The 19,631-nt window shown below is 40.7% G+C and overlaps 1 protein-coding gene across 8 annotated transcripts in view; it reads right to left on the bottom strand.

Annotated features, from left to right (window-relative positions):
* TDRD3 (tudor domain containing 3) overlaps positions 1-17,929 on the bottom strand; it is a 148,897-nt gene extending 130,968 nt beyond the window's left edge. For 3 of the 8 annotated variants that reach the window (XM_036456093.2, XM_036456095.2, XM_045588689.1), the window contains exon 1: positions 17,327-17,919. In XM_036456093.2, the coding sequence (XP_036311986.1) occupies positions 17,327-17,367 (41 nt within the window). In that variant the 5' untranslated portion in view covers positions 17,368-17,919. Of the gene's footprint in view, positions 1-17,326 lie in introns of all 8 variants that reach the window. The other 5 variants (XR_006742949.1, XR_006742948.1, XM_036456094.2 and 2 more) reach the window with 4 other exon arrangements.
* Positions 17,930-19,631: the final 1,702 nt, after the last annotated feature.

The raw sequence follows: 19,631 nt of genomic DNA, 5'->3' as shown, positions 1-19,631 counted from the left end.
GCAAATGCCAGTATTAGGCACAATCCCCAGTAAGGGCATGCAGGAGGCAGCCATCGGTGATATTTCTATCTCTCCTCCCTTCTTCTAAAATCAATAAAAAATATAATATTAAAAAATGAACCATTGATACAGGCAAGAATATAGAAGAATTTCAAAACCATGTTAAACTTTAAAACCAGTCGGACAAAAAGTGATTCAATTTTTACAATGTCCAATTATAGGAAAAATTACTGATGTTAGAAAAAGATGACCTGAGGGAATGGGCCAGTGGAAATGACAGAGCCTGAGAAAACTTTCTTAGGTGATAAAAACAACTTGCATCTTGTTGAGATGGTGGTTACATAAGTGTATACAACTACCAAAGCCAAGTGTACTAAAATTTAAGAGCTGAACATTTTAATGTATGTCAATTTTGCCACAATTTAAAAAGAAAAGCCAACCACTTTATTCAGTAAGCATTCTTGAGTTCCTACTCTGTGACAAACATTGTGCTATCTTGGAAATTCAAGATGAAAAAAACATGGTCAACATCCTCAAACAGTACCAGTGAAGCTTTAGTGAGTTAAGGAGGGAGACATATAAATAATTATAGAACAATGAGCTAGAGTTAGAATGTTATAGGAGCTCAGAGAGAGGATAATTCCCATCAGAGAAGACTTCCGATGACAGGAGATGGCTATATTTTAAAATAATAAGCAAGAGACTTTAGGTCAAGATGGCAGCATAGATAAGTGTGGTACTATCTTCCCACAACCACATCTAAAATACAGAACCACCATCATTCAGAATTTCCTGAAGTCTAGCTGAACAGAAGTTCTCAAACTAAGGATATAAAGAAGAATCCACGAGTCTGGTAGGAGGGATAGAGATGAGGAACACACTGGTCCCATACTCACGTGTGGTGGATAAAAATCAAGAGGGGTATCTCGCCAAAGCCGGTTTGGCTCAGCGGTAGAGCGTCGGTCTGTGGACTGAAAGGTCCCAGGTTCGATTCCGGTCAAGGGCATGTACATTGGTTGCGGGCACATCCCTGGTAGGGGGTGTGAAAGAGGCAGCTGGTCGATGTTTCTCTCTCATCAACATTTCAAGCTCTCTATCTCACTCCCTTCCTCTCTGTAAAAAAATCATTAAAAAAAAAAAGAAAAGAAAAAAAAAGAGGACTATCTCTGTTGCAGAGATTCCCCTGAGGAGTAAGGCCCTCCAACCCAGAGCTCTAGTGCCAGGAAGAGAAGTTTCTATAATACTGGCATAAAATCCAGTGGGGATTGCAGCTGAGACAAAGGGCTGCTGGAGTCCCAGGAGTTCCTCTTAAAGGGTCCAAGCAAAGACTTACTTGGACACACTCTTGTCTGAGCTCCAACACTGGAAAAGCAGTTAAAATGGCACCAGAGACATACAGTAGAGAACTGAGTTGTTTAGTATCAGGCAAGAGCTGGAGAAAAGTGCTGGTAGAGACCATTGTTTCTTTTCTAAGTCCTTTTCCCACAGAGTTGGCAGGAGGGAGCCATATCCGAGTCTCCATCAATGTGGCTAACACTGTTCACCAGGCCCTAATGATTTCCTGAGATCCTGCCCCACCAACTTTGAGGACCAGACAAGATGTTTCCAGTGGCTTTTCCATAAAAATGGTCTGTCTTGGCTCATGCTTCAGACTTTCCTAAAATCTCCCAAGCAAGCACCATCTGGTTTTGGCATGCCCCATAACTCTTGCTAAGGTGGGCCCAGGCCTGGCACTAGCAGCAGCTGGCCTTGGTTCAAAGCTTGGTCTTTCCTGGTGTCTTCAAAGTCCAAAAGAGTAACAGCCATCTGAAAATTGCATTGTAGCTCATGCCGGGTGGCTCCAAGCAGAACACAGGCAGCAGCAGAACTTGACCTGAACCTTCTAGAAGATCCCAGAGCCAGTACAACTGATGGACTGCATCAGACCACATATAAGCACCACCCAACAACCTCCATAAGCAACACACTCAAGGGGTGGGCTCAGCAAACACCAGAGCCTCACTGAAATAAGTCCTGTTCTGTGCTATGGGCCCCTGCACAGCTGATCCTCCACTGTAACCACAGCCAGTCCTTGCAGCTAATCAGTCTCAGGATAAATCCCTCCCATCAACATGCCAACAAGCAATCAAGGCTCAACTTCAACAGGAGGGTGTACACAGGCCACACAGTGGAGGGACAGGCACACCTGGGAGGCCCAGGTCTGGCTATGCCACCGGACCCTGTGTTTAGATGTTTGTACGGCAGTGAATTCCTGACTTGGAAACAGCACTAAAATAAGACTGAAATTTGTACTTGATCATATCAACTCAATCAGGGGAACAGTAAGAGTATTCCCATCTGGTGTAATAATTGCTTTTTAGTCAACATGTTCTTAAAAGTTCATTAGTTAAAAATAATAGTGTCCCTCCTACTCTTTAGAAACCTGGATTTAAAACTATATTATGAGAACTTCTTATCTTACTTTAAAATTTCTTACACATAGAGAGACCTTATTTATTGAAGGGAGTCGGTGAAATAAAGTAGGTCATTTTTGCTATCTTTTATCACACCATGTTAAATTTTAAGTAACTTAAAATTTACTTCATCAACTTACAAAGCACAATCTTTGAGGTATCCAACAAACTTATGAATTTTATTTTTAATTCTTTTTGTTACAAGTATTACATATGTCTCCTTTTCCCCACATTGACCTCTCCCAGCCTGTTCTCTCCCCAGCACGTGCTCTAGAAACCATTAGCACTAAGAGTAATGGATTCAAAAGTATTAACTGATTTTAGTTTTAAATGGGGTTAAGGGTGAGCCAAGTCAAGGACACAAAGATTGAACCAAAGTTACCCATTTCTTTAATTTGCCTTAAAAAAAAAACCAAAAAAAAACCCAGCTTATATATTAAGTTTGTCTCTAAAGAATGTGTTTTTTTTAATTGTCCTTGCCTGGGTCTTGATCTTTTAAGCTATCTTTGAAATAAAAGCCAGTCATTTTTGTAAATTCAGCAAATGTGATAATTTCATTCCCTAATTTAAGTCTCTCAACGGATCTCTGAATCTGGGTCAGGGAAAGGGGGTGGGAAGTGGGGTTTGCAGGGGCAGGTCCATCAAGTCATCCATACAAAGTTTAGCCTTTTGGGAAAAGAAAGCAGTTTTATTTGCATACATCTCACACTTTCATATATAGGATAAATCATAACTTTCACAGAAAAATGAATGTATGCTGAAACCAGTTTGGCTCAGTGGTAGAGCGTCGGTCTGGACTGAAAGGTCCCAGGTTCAATTCCGGTCAGGGGCATATACGTTGGCTGCGGTAGGGAGTGTGCAAGAGGGAGCTGATCGATGACTCTCTCTCATCAATGTTTCTAACTCTATCTCTCTCCCTTCCTTTCCGTAAAAAAGCAATAAAATATATATATTTTTAAAAATGAACATATTCTTGAAAATTAATATGTTATTTAAGTATGTGAATGAGCTATAAAGATTGCATTGGTCGGTTTAATTTAGATAAAATTCAGGGCCTGATTTTCCTCAATGGTGGCATTTGCCTATTTTGGGTTACATTAGTTAAATAGTATGTTTGTTTGTTATCTCTATGGTAGTTATAATCCCAGTACCCAAAAGTGGGTAGAAGAAGTGTAAAAGTTCTGATGAAACAGTAATGCAATTTCTATAATCAGAATGTCACAAGTGAGAAGTATGCATTGGGTCACAGTGATTATGATTCTCCACATGGTAAGACTGGTCATTCTACAAATTTGAGGACACACTTCCAAAAAGGAAAAATATGAATGAGCAGGACAATACATATTGGAAAAACTGAGTTTTATTAAACCCTTAAAATCTACTCCTCTGAACACTCTTAAATTTCACCTATCTTTGAGACATGGTTATATTTTTCCATAAATTCAATTTTTAATCTAAAATAATCAGCTTGTTACCAATAAATTGGGCTAATTAAAGTCTGATTAGCTATCAAATGTATTTTGTTATCTAAAAACAAACTTCTTTCTTTTACTAAGGTTAAATATGACTTTAATAGGTTTTTCAACCTCACATCCACTTTGTTTCCTTCCCTTAAGCAGTACTGATTTGATAAAAACTATCTGTAGTCTAGTTTTTTGATAAAATGCAAAAGTTGCCCAAGTGTGATAGAAATTCCCAATTGAAATCAATGAAGGATTTCTATCTGCTCTCAGACATAATGGGAAAGTTCTATTAAAATCAGCAGACCATTTCAAAAACACCTGACAACTCTATATTTGATTAGGAAGCCCCATTGAAGTACATTCCTATCACAATAGTTAAGATTTACTGATCTGTGAGGCAGCTCCATTCATACCAGTCATTATGAATAAGAATGAGAACAAGGATTAAGGTGGTTTGGGGAAGTTATTTTTGACAAATATTGGAAAAGTAGTATGTAGTACTTATTCCAATCATTTTTTTTCTAAGTGATAGATATATTTCACTAATTACTTAGAGCAGAAATCAGCAAACTTTTTCTGTAAAGGAACAGATAGTAACAATTGGGGGTTTTTCCTTCCATAGGATTTGTCACAACTACTCAACTCTGCCCTGGAGTACAAAAGCATGATCTGCCCAAAGTCCCATAAAAGTTTATTTACAAAAACAAGGAACAGCCCAGCTGGTGTGGCTCAGTGATTGAGCGTCGACCTATGAGCCAGGAGGTCATGGTTCAATCCCAGGTCAGGGCACATGCCAGGGGTGTGGGCTAGATGCCCAGTGGGGGGCATGCAAGAGATCAATGATTCTTTCTCATCATTGATGTTTCTCTCTCTGTCTCTCTCTGGCTTCCTCTCTGAAATCAATAAAAATATATTTTTTAAAAAGTTATTTTGTGTCATCCTTGCTGATGTGGCTCAGTTGGTTGGGCATCATCCCATACCCCAAAAGCCTGCTGGTTCAATTACTGGTCAGGGCAGGTTGCAGGCTTGAACCCCTCTCTCATTGATGTTTCTTTCTCCACCCACTCTCTAAAATCAATTTTAAAATCTTTTAAAATTTTCATACTGTCCCATAAATTTACCTATTACATAACTGGCTCCAAACATTTAATATTTGAGGAGGATTATCTATTACTATTTAAGTGAAATCATTATTTACAAAAATAAAAGGCAATTACGTATTAACAAATAGTGGCCTGGTGCACGAAATTGGTGCACATTAAAAGGGAATTAGAGGAAATATTTTAATATTGCTATTTGCCCTTTCTCTATAAGTGTCAAGAGATAAAATAAAATAAAAATTAGTAAAATGTATATGACAATCTCCCTTCTGTCAGAGTCTGGGGCCCACCATGGGACCCAGAGTGAAGTCCCTGCCCACCCACATGCACCTCAGAATCATAAGAGACCCAGATCCAGCTGGCCCTACCCCCCCACTGGGCAAGATCCAGACCCGGCTGGTCCCACCCCCGTCAAGCCCTACATAGCAGAAGGCACAGTCTCAAGTCCCCCAACCTGGTGCAGGAGATGCCACCTGAGGTCCTCCATCAAGCCCCACCAGGCGGGGAGGTACGAAGCTTCAGGTTCCCCTGCCCCAGCTTAGTGCCAGGTCCCTGCTGATTGCTCATTAAGGCTCATTAGGGGAACTTGGCCTCTGCTGTGGGCACAGCTATCTTATGTTACGGAATCCCTGCCTCCACTGTGGGCGCAGCCATCCTGTTATGGCATGATGGTCAATGTGCATATTTCCTCTTTATTAGTTAGGATGCAACATTTCAACAATAATGTGAAATTACCTGCCTTCTGCTTCTGAGACTTATTAAATTCATGTTCATAATAAGAAATTGAATAGTGACAGTTTCCTCTCAAATGTCTTTCTATTCCTCTTGTACAATTGAAATAATATTATATGAAATAAATGTCTTATATGCACTTTATCTTTCATTTGAGAAATAAGATTATCAAATGGCAAGATATAAAAATGTATATGATATAAAAGTTTTGCCTTTATTAAAGTAACTCTTTTATAGACAATATAAGGTATTCAAAAATAGAGCAAATAACACCAACTCTTTCAAAAGTGATATACCATCTCTCTCTCAAGAATTTCTCTCTCTCAAAAGTGATATACCAGAAATTCACATATTTGCAAATCTCATGAATATATTTACTGGCAACAATAAATTATGAGAATCCAGGCTTAACATACAATAGTTAGAACTGCAAATATTTATGAGGCCCTCAACAGATGGCAAGCAGTGTTGTAAGCACTTTGTGTGTATTAGCTTATTAATCTTCATAATTATAACATGAGTTAGGTGTTACAATTGGCACTATTTAACAAATGAACAAACTGAAGCAGTAAGCAGTTAAATGTGCTCGTGACCCTGGCATATAAAAGATTATATAAAAAAGTATTAAAAGCAAAGAAAAGTACCTTATTCAGTCATACCAATTCGTGCAACTTTACTGTAATTTAAACAATATCACTAAGTGAAAATTTTAAAATGTGTCCAGATAGAAGAGAACTACTTCAAGTGTGGTCCATGGATCACTGCCAATTCTAAAACTCTCTGTGAATGCTCCATGATCTGATAAGCACAGAACTGAGATAAGCATTGAAAAATGTCTACAGCAATCTGACATTACTGCAAGATTTTATGTTTACAAAATTTTTACAAAATTAGAAATTAAAAACTGACACTGAGAATCACTGAGGTAGAACACATTTCTCAGTATCCCTTTCAAGTACATGTGAGACTAAGTTCTTAGAAACCAAGGATATGATGTGTGTACCTCTTCTATAAGGAAATGGATTGTGTGGCTCTGCTATCCTTCCCTTGTCTACTAGCTGAACCCAGACGTGGCAGCTCCTCTACTATAACTGTGAAGACAATGACAATGCCCCAAAGAAGTGCTTCGGGAACTTTAATTTGGAAAGGAATCTCAGGGAGAATCTTGTTAAAATGCAGATGCTGATTTAGTAGACCGATGGTGGAGATTAAGATTCTATTTTACTAACAAGCTATCAGGATGCTAATGTTGCTGGTCTAAGGTCCAACTTGGAGTAGCAGGGATTATGGGACAAGACAGTAAGATGGAAGGAGCCTGGATCCCTAAATGACAGCACAAAGCAAAATTCACCACCATTCTGGGTGTTTTATGACAGGGAAAATGGACTATGTTCTTTAGATCTCCCTATAGAAGCAATGTTCCAAGCAAATAAAACGTTACCACTATATTTCAAATTTAACATCTAACTAAATACATATACTCATGAACACATGTTTGTATTCTGTTAGAAGTTAATGTCAGTAAATAGAGAAGCTTTGTGTGACAGGTTATTTCTGACATTTCTGTAGAGCTTACATTTTTATTTAGCTATTTTTTTTTAGAGAGAGAGAGGGAGTGAAGGAGGAAGAAAGAGAAACATAAATTTGTTGTTCCGCTTACTTAAACATTCATTGGCTAATTCTTATATGTGCCCTGCCTGGGATGGAACCTGCAACCTTGGCATATGGAGACACTGCTCTAACCAAATGAGATACCCAACCAGGGCCAAGATTATTTTTTTATATAAAAAAAAGTGTTTTTTAACTTGACAACATTAATTTCAGAAATAAAAAGCTTAAACAAGTTTCATATTCCTTGAGAATATTAAAATAATATAATGAAAGATACTGACACTAATTAATATGTTATTAATATTCATTCTTCAATTATTTAAGTGTCTACTGGGTATCTTGCATCCTGCTAAATCGTGGTGGGCAAACTCATTAGTCAAAAGAGCCAAATAGCCAAAGCCGGTTTAGCTCAGTGGTAGAGCATCGGTCTGCGGACTGAGAGGTCCCAGGTTCGATTCTGGTCAAGGGCATGTACATTGGCTGCAGGCATATCCCCGGTAAGGGGTGTGCAAGAGGCAGCTGGTTGATGTTTCTCTCTCATCGACGTTTCTAGCTCTCTATTCCTCTCCCTTAATCTCTGTAAAAAATAAAATAAAATAAAATAGCCAAATAGCAACAGTACAACAACTGAAATTTCTTTTGAAAGCCAAATTTTTTCAACTTAAACTATATAGATAGGTACATTGTTATTAATTTAATTAGGGTATGTAGTAATTTGTGGAAAAGCCACACTCAAGGGGCCAAAGAGCCACATGTGGCCCGTGAGCCGTTATTTGCCGACCACTGTGCTAAATGCAAGGAATACTATAAAAAATATGGAAAGATCTGATCTTTGCCTTACACAATAAGACATCAAACTATTTTAACTAACTAGAAAAGCCACATATTCATTTATTTCTCTGGATCCAAAGTTATTGTAGAATACAGTAGGTCCTCGAGTAAGTCCTCAGGATACATCGGAAATCCGTTCCTATGGCGTGTAAGGCAATTTTCGAAGATTTTCGCCATAAGTTGGAACCCACCTACATAAGCACCTATGTCACTCAAATAGAGCACATACACAGCAGTAATGAAGTGAAACAGTAAAAAAAAAAAAAAAATGTAAAAGCTAAAATTGGTTTGGCTCAGTGCATCAGCCTGCGGACTGAAAGGTCCCCAGGTTCGATTCTGGTCAAAGGCATGTACCTTGGTTGCTGATCCACGGTTCTGTCTCATCCATGTTTCTAACTTTCTATCCCTCTCCCTTCCTCTCTGTAAAAAATCAATAAAATATATTTTTTAAAATGTAAAAGAAAGATAACAATACCTGACCTTTACTTATGGTAAACAACTAATAAAAAAACATAAAGCACATATGTACATATGTCAAAATGACAGACCTTTCTTTTTTATATAAATAAATGGGAGATGGCAATGTAACCACAAAATGATGTACATCGTGTCTGATGTAACCTGAGGACTGCCTGTATATTTGTGGCAAAAGAATTATTTCATTAATTTTATCTTAAGTATCTATCAACATTTTGGACTCTTAAACTTACATTCACCCCTATTTCTCTCTCAAAACAAAATTTAAACTGAATCAAGTTCAAAATACATTATAAAAGAATGGCTTTACTTAGCAAGTCTGTCCTTTCTTCCTCCCCTTCCCTCCCCCCTTCCTCCTTCTCCCCTTCCCTCTTTCCTCCTTCTCTCCTTCTCTCCCTTTTCCTTCCTTCCTTTTTAAACAAAGTCAGACTGCCTGAGCATATTTTTCATCGTATCTGAACACTGTAATGTTGGTTCTTCAGGTTGGGAATTAATTTTTTTTCCTTTTTGTCAAATTCATTGGAGTGACATTGATTAACAAAATTATACAGGTTTCAGTTGCACAGTTGTATAATACAACACATCATCTGTATACTGTATTGTGTGTTCACCACCCCAAGTCAAGTCTCCATATCATTGTTTCCCCTCCCCCATACCTCCACCTCCCTCCCCCAACACCGGCAATCACCACTTTTTTTTCTTTTTTTTTCGATGTTCAATCCCTCCACCACTCCCATCCAGCACTATTCCTCCTCCCCACTGCCTACTGCTGTCAGCCTGTTCTCTATTTGCTTGCTAGTTCATTTTGTTCAATTCCACATTAGTGAAATCATATGGTACTTATCTTTTTCTGGATTATTTCACTTAGCATAATACTCTCCAATTCCATCTATGTTATCATAAAGAGTAAGATTTCCATTTTATTTATTTATTTATTTAAAAATATATTTTATTGATTTTCCACAGAGAGAGAGAGAGAGGGATAGTTAGAAACACTGATGAGAGAGAAACATCGATCAGCTGCCTCCAGCACACCCCCCACTGGGGATGCACCTGCACCAAGGCACATGCCCCTGGACCGGAATCGAACCTGGGACCCTTCAATCCACAGGCAGACACTCTATCCACTGAGCCAAATAAGTTTCTACTTTATTTATTTTTTAAATATACTTTTATTGATTTCAGAGAGGAAGGGAGAGGGAGAGATAGAAACATCAAGAAGAATCACTGATCGGTTACCTTCTGCATGTCCCACAGTCAGGACCCAGCCCACAACTGGGCATATTCCCTGAATGGGAATCACAGTGTGACCTCCAAGTTCATAGGTTGACATTAAACCACTGAGCCAAGGGGCTGGGCAGATTTCCTTATTTTTTATGGCCAAGTAATATTCCATTATATAAATGTACCACAGGTGTTTATTCACTCATCTATTGATAGATACTTGGGCTGCTTCCATAGCTTGGCTATCTTATCTAATAAAAGAGTAAAATGCAAATTGGCCATCACTACAACACACACGATGACTGCCCCCATGTAGTCAAGGATTCTGTCCCCATGTGGAGACAAGATGGCTGCCACAAGATGGCCAGCAGGGGAGGGCAATTGGGAGGGACCAGGCCTGCAAGGGAGGGCAGTTGTGGGTGATCAGGCCAGCAAGGGAGGGCAGTTGGGAGAGTCCAAGCTTGCAAGGGAGGGCAGTTGGAGGCAATTAAGCCTGCAGGGGAAGGCAGTTAGGGGTGACCAGGCCTGCTGGGAAGGGCAGTTGGGGGGACCCAGGCCTGCAGGGGAGCGTAGTTAGGGGGAACCAGGCCTGCAAGGGAGGGCAGTTAGGGGTGACCAGGCCTGCAGGGGAGGGCAGTTAGGAGCAAACAGGCTGGCAGTTAGGAGCAAACAGGCTAGCAGTGGAGCAGTCAGGCATCAATCAGGCTGGCAGGGGAATGATTAGGGGGTGATCAGCAGTCCTGGATTGTGAAAAGGATGTACGAATGCCCATTTAGGCCCCTCCCCCATGCACAAATTTCGTGAACCAGGCCTCTAGTTGTAAATAATACTGCAATGAACATAGTGGTGCATATATTCCTTCAAATTAGTGTTTTGGGTTTCTTTGGATAAACTCCCAGAAGTGGAATTGCTGGGTCATGAGGATGTTTTTTATTTTTATTTTTAACTAACTCCATACTACTTTCCATAATGGCTGCATCAGTCTGCATTCCACCAACAGTGCACAAGGTTCTCTTTTCTCCACATCCTCACTAGCACTTTTTGTCTGTTGATTTGATGATAGCCATTCTGACAGATGTGAGGTAATATCTCATTAATTTGCATTTCTCTGATGATTAGTAATATTAAGCATTTTTTCATGTCTATTGGCCATTTGTATGACCTCTTTGGAGAAGTGACTATTCAGGTCCTTTGTCCATTTTTTAATTAGATTGGTTGTTTTTTTATGTGGAGTTTTATAAGTTCTTTATAAATTTTAGATATTAACCAACCCCTTATCAGATGTATCATCAGCAAATGTTTTCTTCCATTCAGTGGGTTGTCTTTTCATTTTGTTAATGGTTTCCTTTGCTGTGCAAAAACTTTTTAGTTTGATATTGTTCCATCTGTTTATACTTGTTTGTTTTCCTTGCCAAGGAACTGTATCAGAAAAAATATTGCTAAGAGAAATGTCTGAGATTTTACTGCCAGTGTTTCCTTCTAGGATTTTTATGTTTTGAGTCTAACATTTATGTCTTTAATCCAGAGCATGTTTTCCATTCATACTTCCTTTAATGTTTCATGTTAGTTATTTTTCAAAAATCTACCTTTATTAATTTTCAAACTTTGCAAAGTCCTGCTTAGAATTTAACAATAAATTTTTCTTAACATCTTCACTTTATATCCATGGCAGTGTCTTCTGAAAAGCTGCTACTGGGATTTATATTTCAAGGAGTTTGAGGGATTTGGGAGGAATTAAAACAATGGATCTTCAGATATATAAATTTATAAATAATGTTTTAAAAACTGCTCTGAATCGCGAATATTAGCAAGTCAATAATACTGACCCAATCAAATAATCCTGTCCATTTTCTCTTTTTACAAAAAAAATTTATGTTTGTCATAAAGCATTCTAATGCTCTTCCCCGCCCCCTCTGCCCCCCTGGGGAGCTTAGCTCATTAAAGACTAATTCTCCATTTAAAAATGCTGAAATTCCTTAGTGCTTGAATCTAGCTTATTTTTACTCAAAGCTTACTCTTTGGATCATAGATCAGTGTTGTCTAACAAAAATACAATGCAAGCCACATATGTAATATAAAATTTTCTAATAGTCACATTTTAAAAAGTAAAGAGAAATAGATAAAACTAACTTAATAATTAATATATTTTACTACATATATTGAAAACATTATTTCAATATGTAACAATTTAAAAATTAATGAGAGCCATTTACATTCCATTTTTGTACTAAGTCTTCCAAACTTAGTGTGTATTTTACATTTATGGCACATCTAAATTTGGACTAGACACACTTTACAAGTTCATAGCCACATGTGACTAATGTCTACCAAACTGGACAGTACAGCCTTAACTGACCTCATCCATGCACTGCTTCAATCACCAGCTATACTCAAATGACTCTGAATTCCTATTTCCAGGCTTCTCTTCTGAGTGTAAGATTAGTATTTCCCAATGCCTAACTGGCATCTTATTTTAGATGACTCAAAGGCATCTCATTCTCAAATAATGCCCACCTTCAATTCATGATCCCTCCCTCAAAAATGAAGCCCTCTTCTAACAGTCTCCATTTAACCAATTCATATATACAAGCCAAAAACCTAGAAATCAACCCCTTGACACTTCCTTTTCTCTCATTTCCATATCCTATCCAACAAAAAGTTGTCCATTTACCTCCTAAATATCTCAACTCAACCTTATGCTCTCCATTGCAACATCATCTACTCCATCCATCTACTCCTGTTCACTTCCAATCCTTTTTCTTCAATATGAAGTTATTTCAAAACTCCACCATGATGTCATCTCTACTTCAACCCTCCCCTGATAAAACTTTTCAACTAACTTCTACATTGCCTCAAGAACAAAAACAAAACTTACCATGGTCTCTTGATGCTTGAGCTACATGATCTAGCTCCTGAGAATCTCCCAGCCCCATCTCATTATACTCCTTTTCTATACTGACCTCCTTCCATCCCGGACCTTAAGATCTTAGACCCCCTTTGCATGACCTTGGCTTTCCCCTAACTTAGGTTAATTTCCACTCATCTTCCATATCTCAGGGAATATTCTCTGACCATGAAGACATCAAATTTCCTTTTTAACTTTTTTAAATAAATCTTTATTGTTCTTATTATTGCAAATGTTCCTCATTTTTTCCCCCTCCATTGCTCCCCTCCACCAGGTTCCCACCCCACCCTCTGCCCTTTCCCCACCCCCCATTGTCCTCATCCATAGGTGCACAGTTTATGTTCAGTCTCTTCCCACACCCCCCACTCCCCTTTTCCCCGAGAATCATCATCAGTCCACTCCCCTTCCATACTTCTGATTCTATTATATTCACCAGTTAATAAATTTCCCTTTTTTATAATTTCTTAGAAAACAATGTCCGTTCTCCTTCTTCCCCATAAGACTACATCCTATTGTACTGTAGAAACAGCCTGCCACAACAAAATGTTCAATAATTATTTGTTGAATAAGTACATTAATGAATCTATTGTTTTCCCAAGACAAAGACAACATACCCTATTATCAGATGGTATATTCAACATACTCTGTTTTTACATTCGTTCTAGAAAACCTTTCCAACTTCCTAAGAGTGAGTTAACTACTTTCACCGACACGCCGTAAGAAAAATATCAGTGTATAACATGTTTAAATTCTGCCTGTCTTGTACACCATCCCAACAAAAACCAGAGTGCTTTGTGCAAAAGAAGAATATGTATTTACTATGTGCATTTCAATACAGACAATACTGCATTATAACTGACTACTGTTGCAGATTATTATACTTTCAGTAACACTATATTAAAGAAATCACCTGTCACAAGATGTCTTCTTGGGTAATATGATGTACCCAACAAGATGAAAGATGAAAGATAGCTATTTATCTCTACTTTAAAGACTGTACAACTGTAATATGTGTGAGAAGCACTCACATGTGCACAGACTCAGACGCACTGAGCAGATGTTACAGTTACTTGTACACTACTAAGGTTCATAGAGGCTCTGTCCAGCTCTATAGAACAAGGTGGTTCTTTCTGATTCTCCACATTACCCATGTGCTTCTTTTCTGCCACCATTATCTTTGATTTGACACCCTTGTCAATACTTTACATTATCAAAACACATTTTTACCCCCACCACATTACCACATTCTCTATTTTTAGTTTTGTTTTGTTTTGTTTTGTTTTGTCATTCTATGATTTCACAAATGTTTCTCAATTTCACATAAAAATGTCTGTATTGCTGGGAATACTTCCATATCCTACACCTTTCAAAAGGTCAGAATTTCTAGAGAGATGAAACTTAACTATAACATGATAAGTAAAGAGAGAGAGAGAGAAAACATAAGCCAAAAAGTAATATAATTGTATTTTTGATTCTTGAAACGTTACTATGCAATTTTTACTTGATTTAGCAAATGCTACTGTGTGAGAGGAGAAAATTATTTCAACTTGCTGAGGCAGCAAGTTTCTTTTTATATCCCTTTTATGCTGGAGGCAGTGAAGTGTACAGGCAGTTGAAACTAGATTTATAGGTTATTCAACAAAAAAATCACTGCAAACAGCACCTTAAAACCTGAAAACTTGCACAGTTTAATATAATATCCAGTCATTTTTAGCAGTTTACAATATCTATAGAAGCAACCAGGCACTATATATATATAAACACATTTTGAGACAGAAGGTCAAGAAGTCTTATTGCAATTGAACATTATAATTTCACAAATAATAAAAACCAAGGAGATAGTTACAAATGCCCATTAAAGAAACAAGAAATAGCCCTAACCAGTTTGGCTCAGTGGATAGAGCGTCAGTCTGCAGACTGAAAGTCCCAGGTTCGATTCCAGCAAGGGCATGTACTTTGGTTGCAGGCACATCCCCAATAGGAGGTGTGCAGGAGGCAGCTGATCAATGCTTCTCTCTCACCATAATTCCCTAAACTACTATTTTAAGTGAAAATGATAAAAACAGATTTAATAATAGTTTAGGTGTTTTAGCATCAATTTAGGTGTTTTAGCATCAATTTCTTTTCAGGTCCTACAAGTACTTAAATGAATATGCTGAGTACAAAGAAAAATGATTTGTGAGTGACAATAACAGAGCATTCCAAGAGTGAGATGAAACTTAGCACGTCAGAACTGGAAATTAGTTGGTCAAAGCTGCCTATGGTCAGAAATCCTCCTTCCAGTGCTCTTCTCTGCCTAACCCTTTGAGATGCTGAATCTTACCATAGTAAGTCTCTATTGAAATATCAATTCTACAACACAGGACACTGAAAGTTTAGGAGGTCCTGATCTTCTTTGGAACAAGTTTGGTGTGTTCAAGACCCATCAAAGGCCCTGGCCTGGAAGCTCAATTAGTGTCATTTCCATAAGCCAAGGTTGCAGGTTCAATTCATGGTCAAGGTACATACAAGAATCAACCAATGAATGCATAAATAAGTGAAACGAGAAATCAATGTTTCTGTTTCTTTCTCTTTCTCCGTCTCTCTCATCAATAAGTTTTTTAAAAAGACCTATCAGAAATTACGATACTCCCAACTCCTAGAAAGGTAAGTAATTTTATCAGACCACATATTACTCCTTTTTATGAGTCAAAGTCAAAAGCAACACAATTTGGAGGAAGTAAAACATGTAAACAGATAATTTGTAATACAAAGTGGTACATGCTACACTACAACATTGCTGGGGATTTTATAACAAAGTAACAAATGAGAAACTTGGTTAGGAAATTGGCAGGGGCATTCCAAGGTCAATTGTATCAGACTTTGAGAACCCAAAATGTAATGTGCTGGCTCTCTGGCACTACAGATACACAGAAAAATAAGATGTAGTTCCCCAGTCTTAAGAAGACTATAGTATGTGTGTGGAACCAAAAAGAAGGTGAGGTCACGCTGGAAAGCAGTAGAAGACCAAGTTTGTCATTAAATCATAAAACTAGTTTGAAGAATTAAGGCTCAATCTAAGGAAAAAAGGGGAACTCAAATGGAAGAATGATCCAAGATTATCCAAGACAACACTGTCGGTTAAAGGAACTGAATGAAGAGATTTCACTTCAAAGAACAAAAATTAAACTAAATGAGTAGAGTTTGTTATGCTAATGGTTGCTCTACACAAAAACTGTAGGGACAATCACACATAATATTAAATAGTTAAATGCACCATATCTGGAAGTGGCCCTTCTACAATCACCACTCACCTCTACCGCTGCCTAGCTTGGTCACATTTGGAAAGTTACTTAACAGTTCTGTGCCTCAGCCTCCACCCGTAAGACAGGGGTGGCTGTAGAGCCAGGAGCAACTTCTTCAAAACAAGCTGTTATGTTACTCCACTCCAAAAACGTCATTCACCATATCAAATCCACATCTTCCACTCAACTTGTAGCCTCCACAGCCTGGCTCCCAACTTTCTGGTCTGAATCCTCCCTGGACATCCTCTACGTCCATGGACGCAGACGAATCTGCAAACCCAAAAGCACTCTCTTCCCTCTGTGCCTCCTCTCCGGCGTCTCTGTGTCCGAAAAAGCCTTCTCCCCACCCTCTTTCAAAGGCCACTTCTCTAGGAAACTAACTCTCCTTGCCCCACTCCAAATCCACTGTACATATGCCTGCTCCCTGACACAATGAACCACTCTTTCCCGATTTTGTGCCTGTCCTTTTTAAGGCCACCCTCTCCTCTTTCCGGGAAGACTGTGAACTACTAGGGAGCAGGGGCAAGTCTCCTCCACCCTCCTCCCCTCACTCTGTGCCTGTGCAGGCCTGGGAACGCTTTGCTGAACTTAACTCTCTGTTCACAGCTGTAATGGCCACAGTTCCAGAAGCTGCTTACTTTCATAGTATAACATGTTACTGGTTTCAGATCCTATTATAAAAAATCTTAGCATGAATATCAGAACACCTCCATCCCTTCAAAAAAAAAAAAAAGAAAAAAGAAAAAAGAAAGTTGTACGGGGCGCCCGCAGGCACGGACCACGCGGGGCTATTCGGCTTCGGAAGTTGCGGGTGTGACGGGGACTCAGCCCTTGGGAAGGAGGAGGAAGCAGGGGCTGCGCGCTCTCTGCCCGCAACTTCCCGCCGCCGCCCCCGGCTCCCGGGCTCCCCGGCCCCCCGGCCCCCCGGCCCCCGCCCTGCGCCCCGAGTCAGGCGCGAGGAGCTGCAGGTGCTCCCCGCGGCCTGGCCGCCGCCCGCGCCCCGCTCCCCCGTCCGCCGCCCGCCGCCCCGGGCCCAGGCCGCGCCGCCGCTCCGAGCGGAGCAGGGGGACCCGGTCGGTTCCGCGTGGCGTCGGGGGCGGGGCCGGCCCGGAGGATCCCCGGGAGAGGCCGGGGGGCGGGCGGCGGCCTCCGCCTCCCCCACCGCGCACCCCGCCGCCCCCAGCGCCGACCCGCCCGGGGGCCCCGCTCCGCGCCCGCGGCCGCGGCCGGCGGGACTCACACTTACCAACCCGCCTGGGACAGCGCCGCGCCGGGGACCTCGGCCATGGCAGCTGCTTAGGCCTGGGGAGCTGGGGAGGCTGCGGTGGGGGTGCGGGGACGGCCTCCTACTTAACAATTTTAAAAAAAGGAAAAGAAGAAAGAAAGAAAAGAAAAAGAAAGAAAACTCCTCTGGTCGGCCCTGCAACTGGGCATGCTCAGTGCGGCCGGCGCTTCCGCGTGCGGGTTCCGCCCGCCGCGTTTTCCGAGCGGCCGCGCGGGGCCGGGGCCTGCGCGCCGGGGCGGCGACCCGCCAGCGCCGGGCTGCGGCCGGGGAGCCGGTTGGTCAGCCGGGACCACGAGGCTCTGCCTCTCCGCCGAGCCGCCCGGGGTCCGGTGCGGGCTGCTTTCCGGAGTTGCACGCCTCGGGACCTAGTTGGGGAGCAGAGAGTGACCTCCGGGATGCCAGCGCCGACCGATGGTCAGCGCCGGGAGGGCAGGACGGGGCGGTTGCGAGGGATCATTTCCAGGGCGGCTCTTAGCGGGCCGTGTTTGGTGCAGGAAGACTCAAAGCCCACTCTGAATGGGGAGAAAAGTTTACTTTCTTCTACAGACTCGTTCCTTTCACCCCGCTCCTGTCTGCCCTGGACGCACAGAAAGAACGCAGTCCCCTCGGGGAAATCGGATTGGCCGGGTCGGATTCCACCACGAAAGTGAGTGGTCCACCCAAGAAATCTTGCACGTAAGGGACGTGGGGAGAACCAGACAGTTGGGTCAGTGCTGGGTTTTCTGGTCGCTCTCCCACTGGGCCTGCCCGGGCTCCAGCGCGGCCCGGTGACGTCGACGCGGGCACACCCCGACGTGGCTCCCGCCACCCATCAGCCGGTGCCCTCGGCTCTCCGCGCGCTGAAGCGCAAGCGCTGGTCCCAGAATGGGCATGCGCGGCGGCGGAGGCACGTTGCGGCGTGGTAGACACGCTGGTGTGATTGGGCGGCCGAGGCCCGCGCCAGCCAATCAGGAGGCACGCTGCCCCGGGAGCCGCACCCTCCGCAGTCACCTCTGAGGGACCCGGGAAAGCAATTCTAGTGGCGCTGGCCGCAGCTGCCAAGTTGCAGGGTGAGACTGTTATGAACTTAAAAGTCCCAACACCGAGGCGGACAGATTCAGAGCAGGCAGCCGATCAGGTCAGAGCCGCTCCTGGGACGGGAGGAAAGGGATAATTACCCGGGTGGAGCTAAATCCTTAATAAACATTTTTCTCATTTTAACTGGATTATGCCGTTTCGGCTTCCCAAAAGTCTTAGTTCTAAAGTCTCTATGCTTTCTTGAGCTTTAATGCTATAGTAATATGTTCCCAAGCACTTTTAGGAACAGAAGTCACCCTATCCTATTCCCTACAATTTGCTGTAGTATATATACAATGTATATACACAAGGATATATATATATATGTATATATATATATATATATATGTATATATATATATACATATGTATATGTATCACAAAGTATATTTCCATGTATAGGCACTAGTCATCATATCTAGGAGTCAGGAAAAGATTATAATTGTGAAGTAAATAGATGACTCAAAATTAAATTGCTAATTTTTATTGGTTGTTGAATCTTAATGTAACTTGTTAATTATGAAAATGATAGGTTGTTCAAATCATCAGAATTCTTCACTGGTTAAAATGTGAAGCCTTTACACTTTGGTTCACATGTGCAGGGTAATACAGTAAGAAGTTACCACTGTGTGATGCTTACAATTACTTTAAAAGCTCCACACAACAATTAATTGTCTTGCTTTACGATCCGTTTTAAAGAATGGGTTGAGGATTTCCACTGGAGAAAGTTGGGGCAATATGAGCATCAAAAAATATATATAGTAATTACAATAATTGAATAAAAAATTAGATAACATGCATGAGTTCAGAGCACCACTAAAAATAAATCAGGAAAAATGAAAAAAAAAATTTTAGAGAAATACTATACATTAAATGAACAAATAATAGGATTAGAAAATCACTATTTTTCAAATCAACCACAAATAATTCAGGCAAAGTTCATCTGAGAATGCAAAAACCATTGGGTGGAAGATTGTATGGGTACAAAATCTTCACATGGTTTCAAAGTGTCAGGCCATAACTTACTTATAAAATAGAAAATGTACCTTAAAAAAAATCACTGCTTAAACAAGTGACCAAAGCTAGAATTGCTAATAATGGGACAATCTTATATTATGTGTTTACTGGTGTTATGCAATTAGGAATAAACATCTAAAACTATTCTTGCCAAAATTGTTTAACTTGATTTTCATCAAACTTCTAGCCCACA

The sequence above is a fragment of the Pipistrellus kuhlii genome, unplaced genomic scaffold, assembly GCF_014108245.1.
Source record: "Pipistrellus kuhlii isolate mPipKuh1 unplaced genomic scaffold, mPipKuh1.p scaffold_m20_p_3, whole genome shotgun sequence".
NCBI lineage: Eukaryota > Metazoa > Chordata > Mammalia > Chiroptera > Vespertilionidae > Pipistrellus > Pipistrellus kuhlii.
This window is presented reverse-complemented; position numbering and strand designations above follow the sequence as displayed.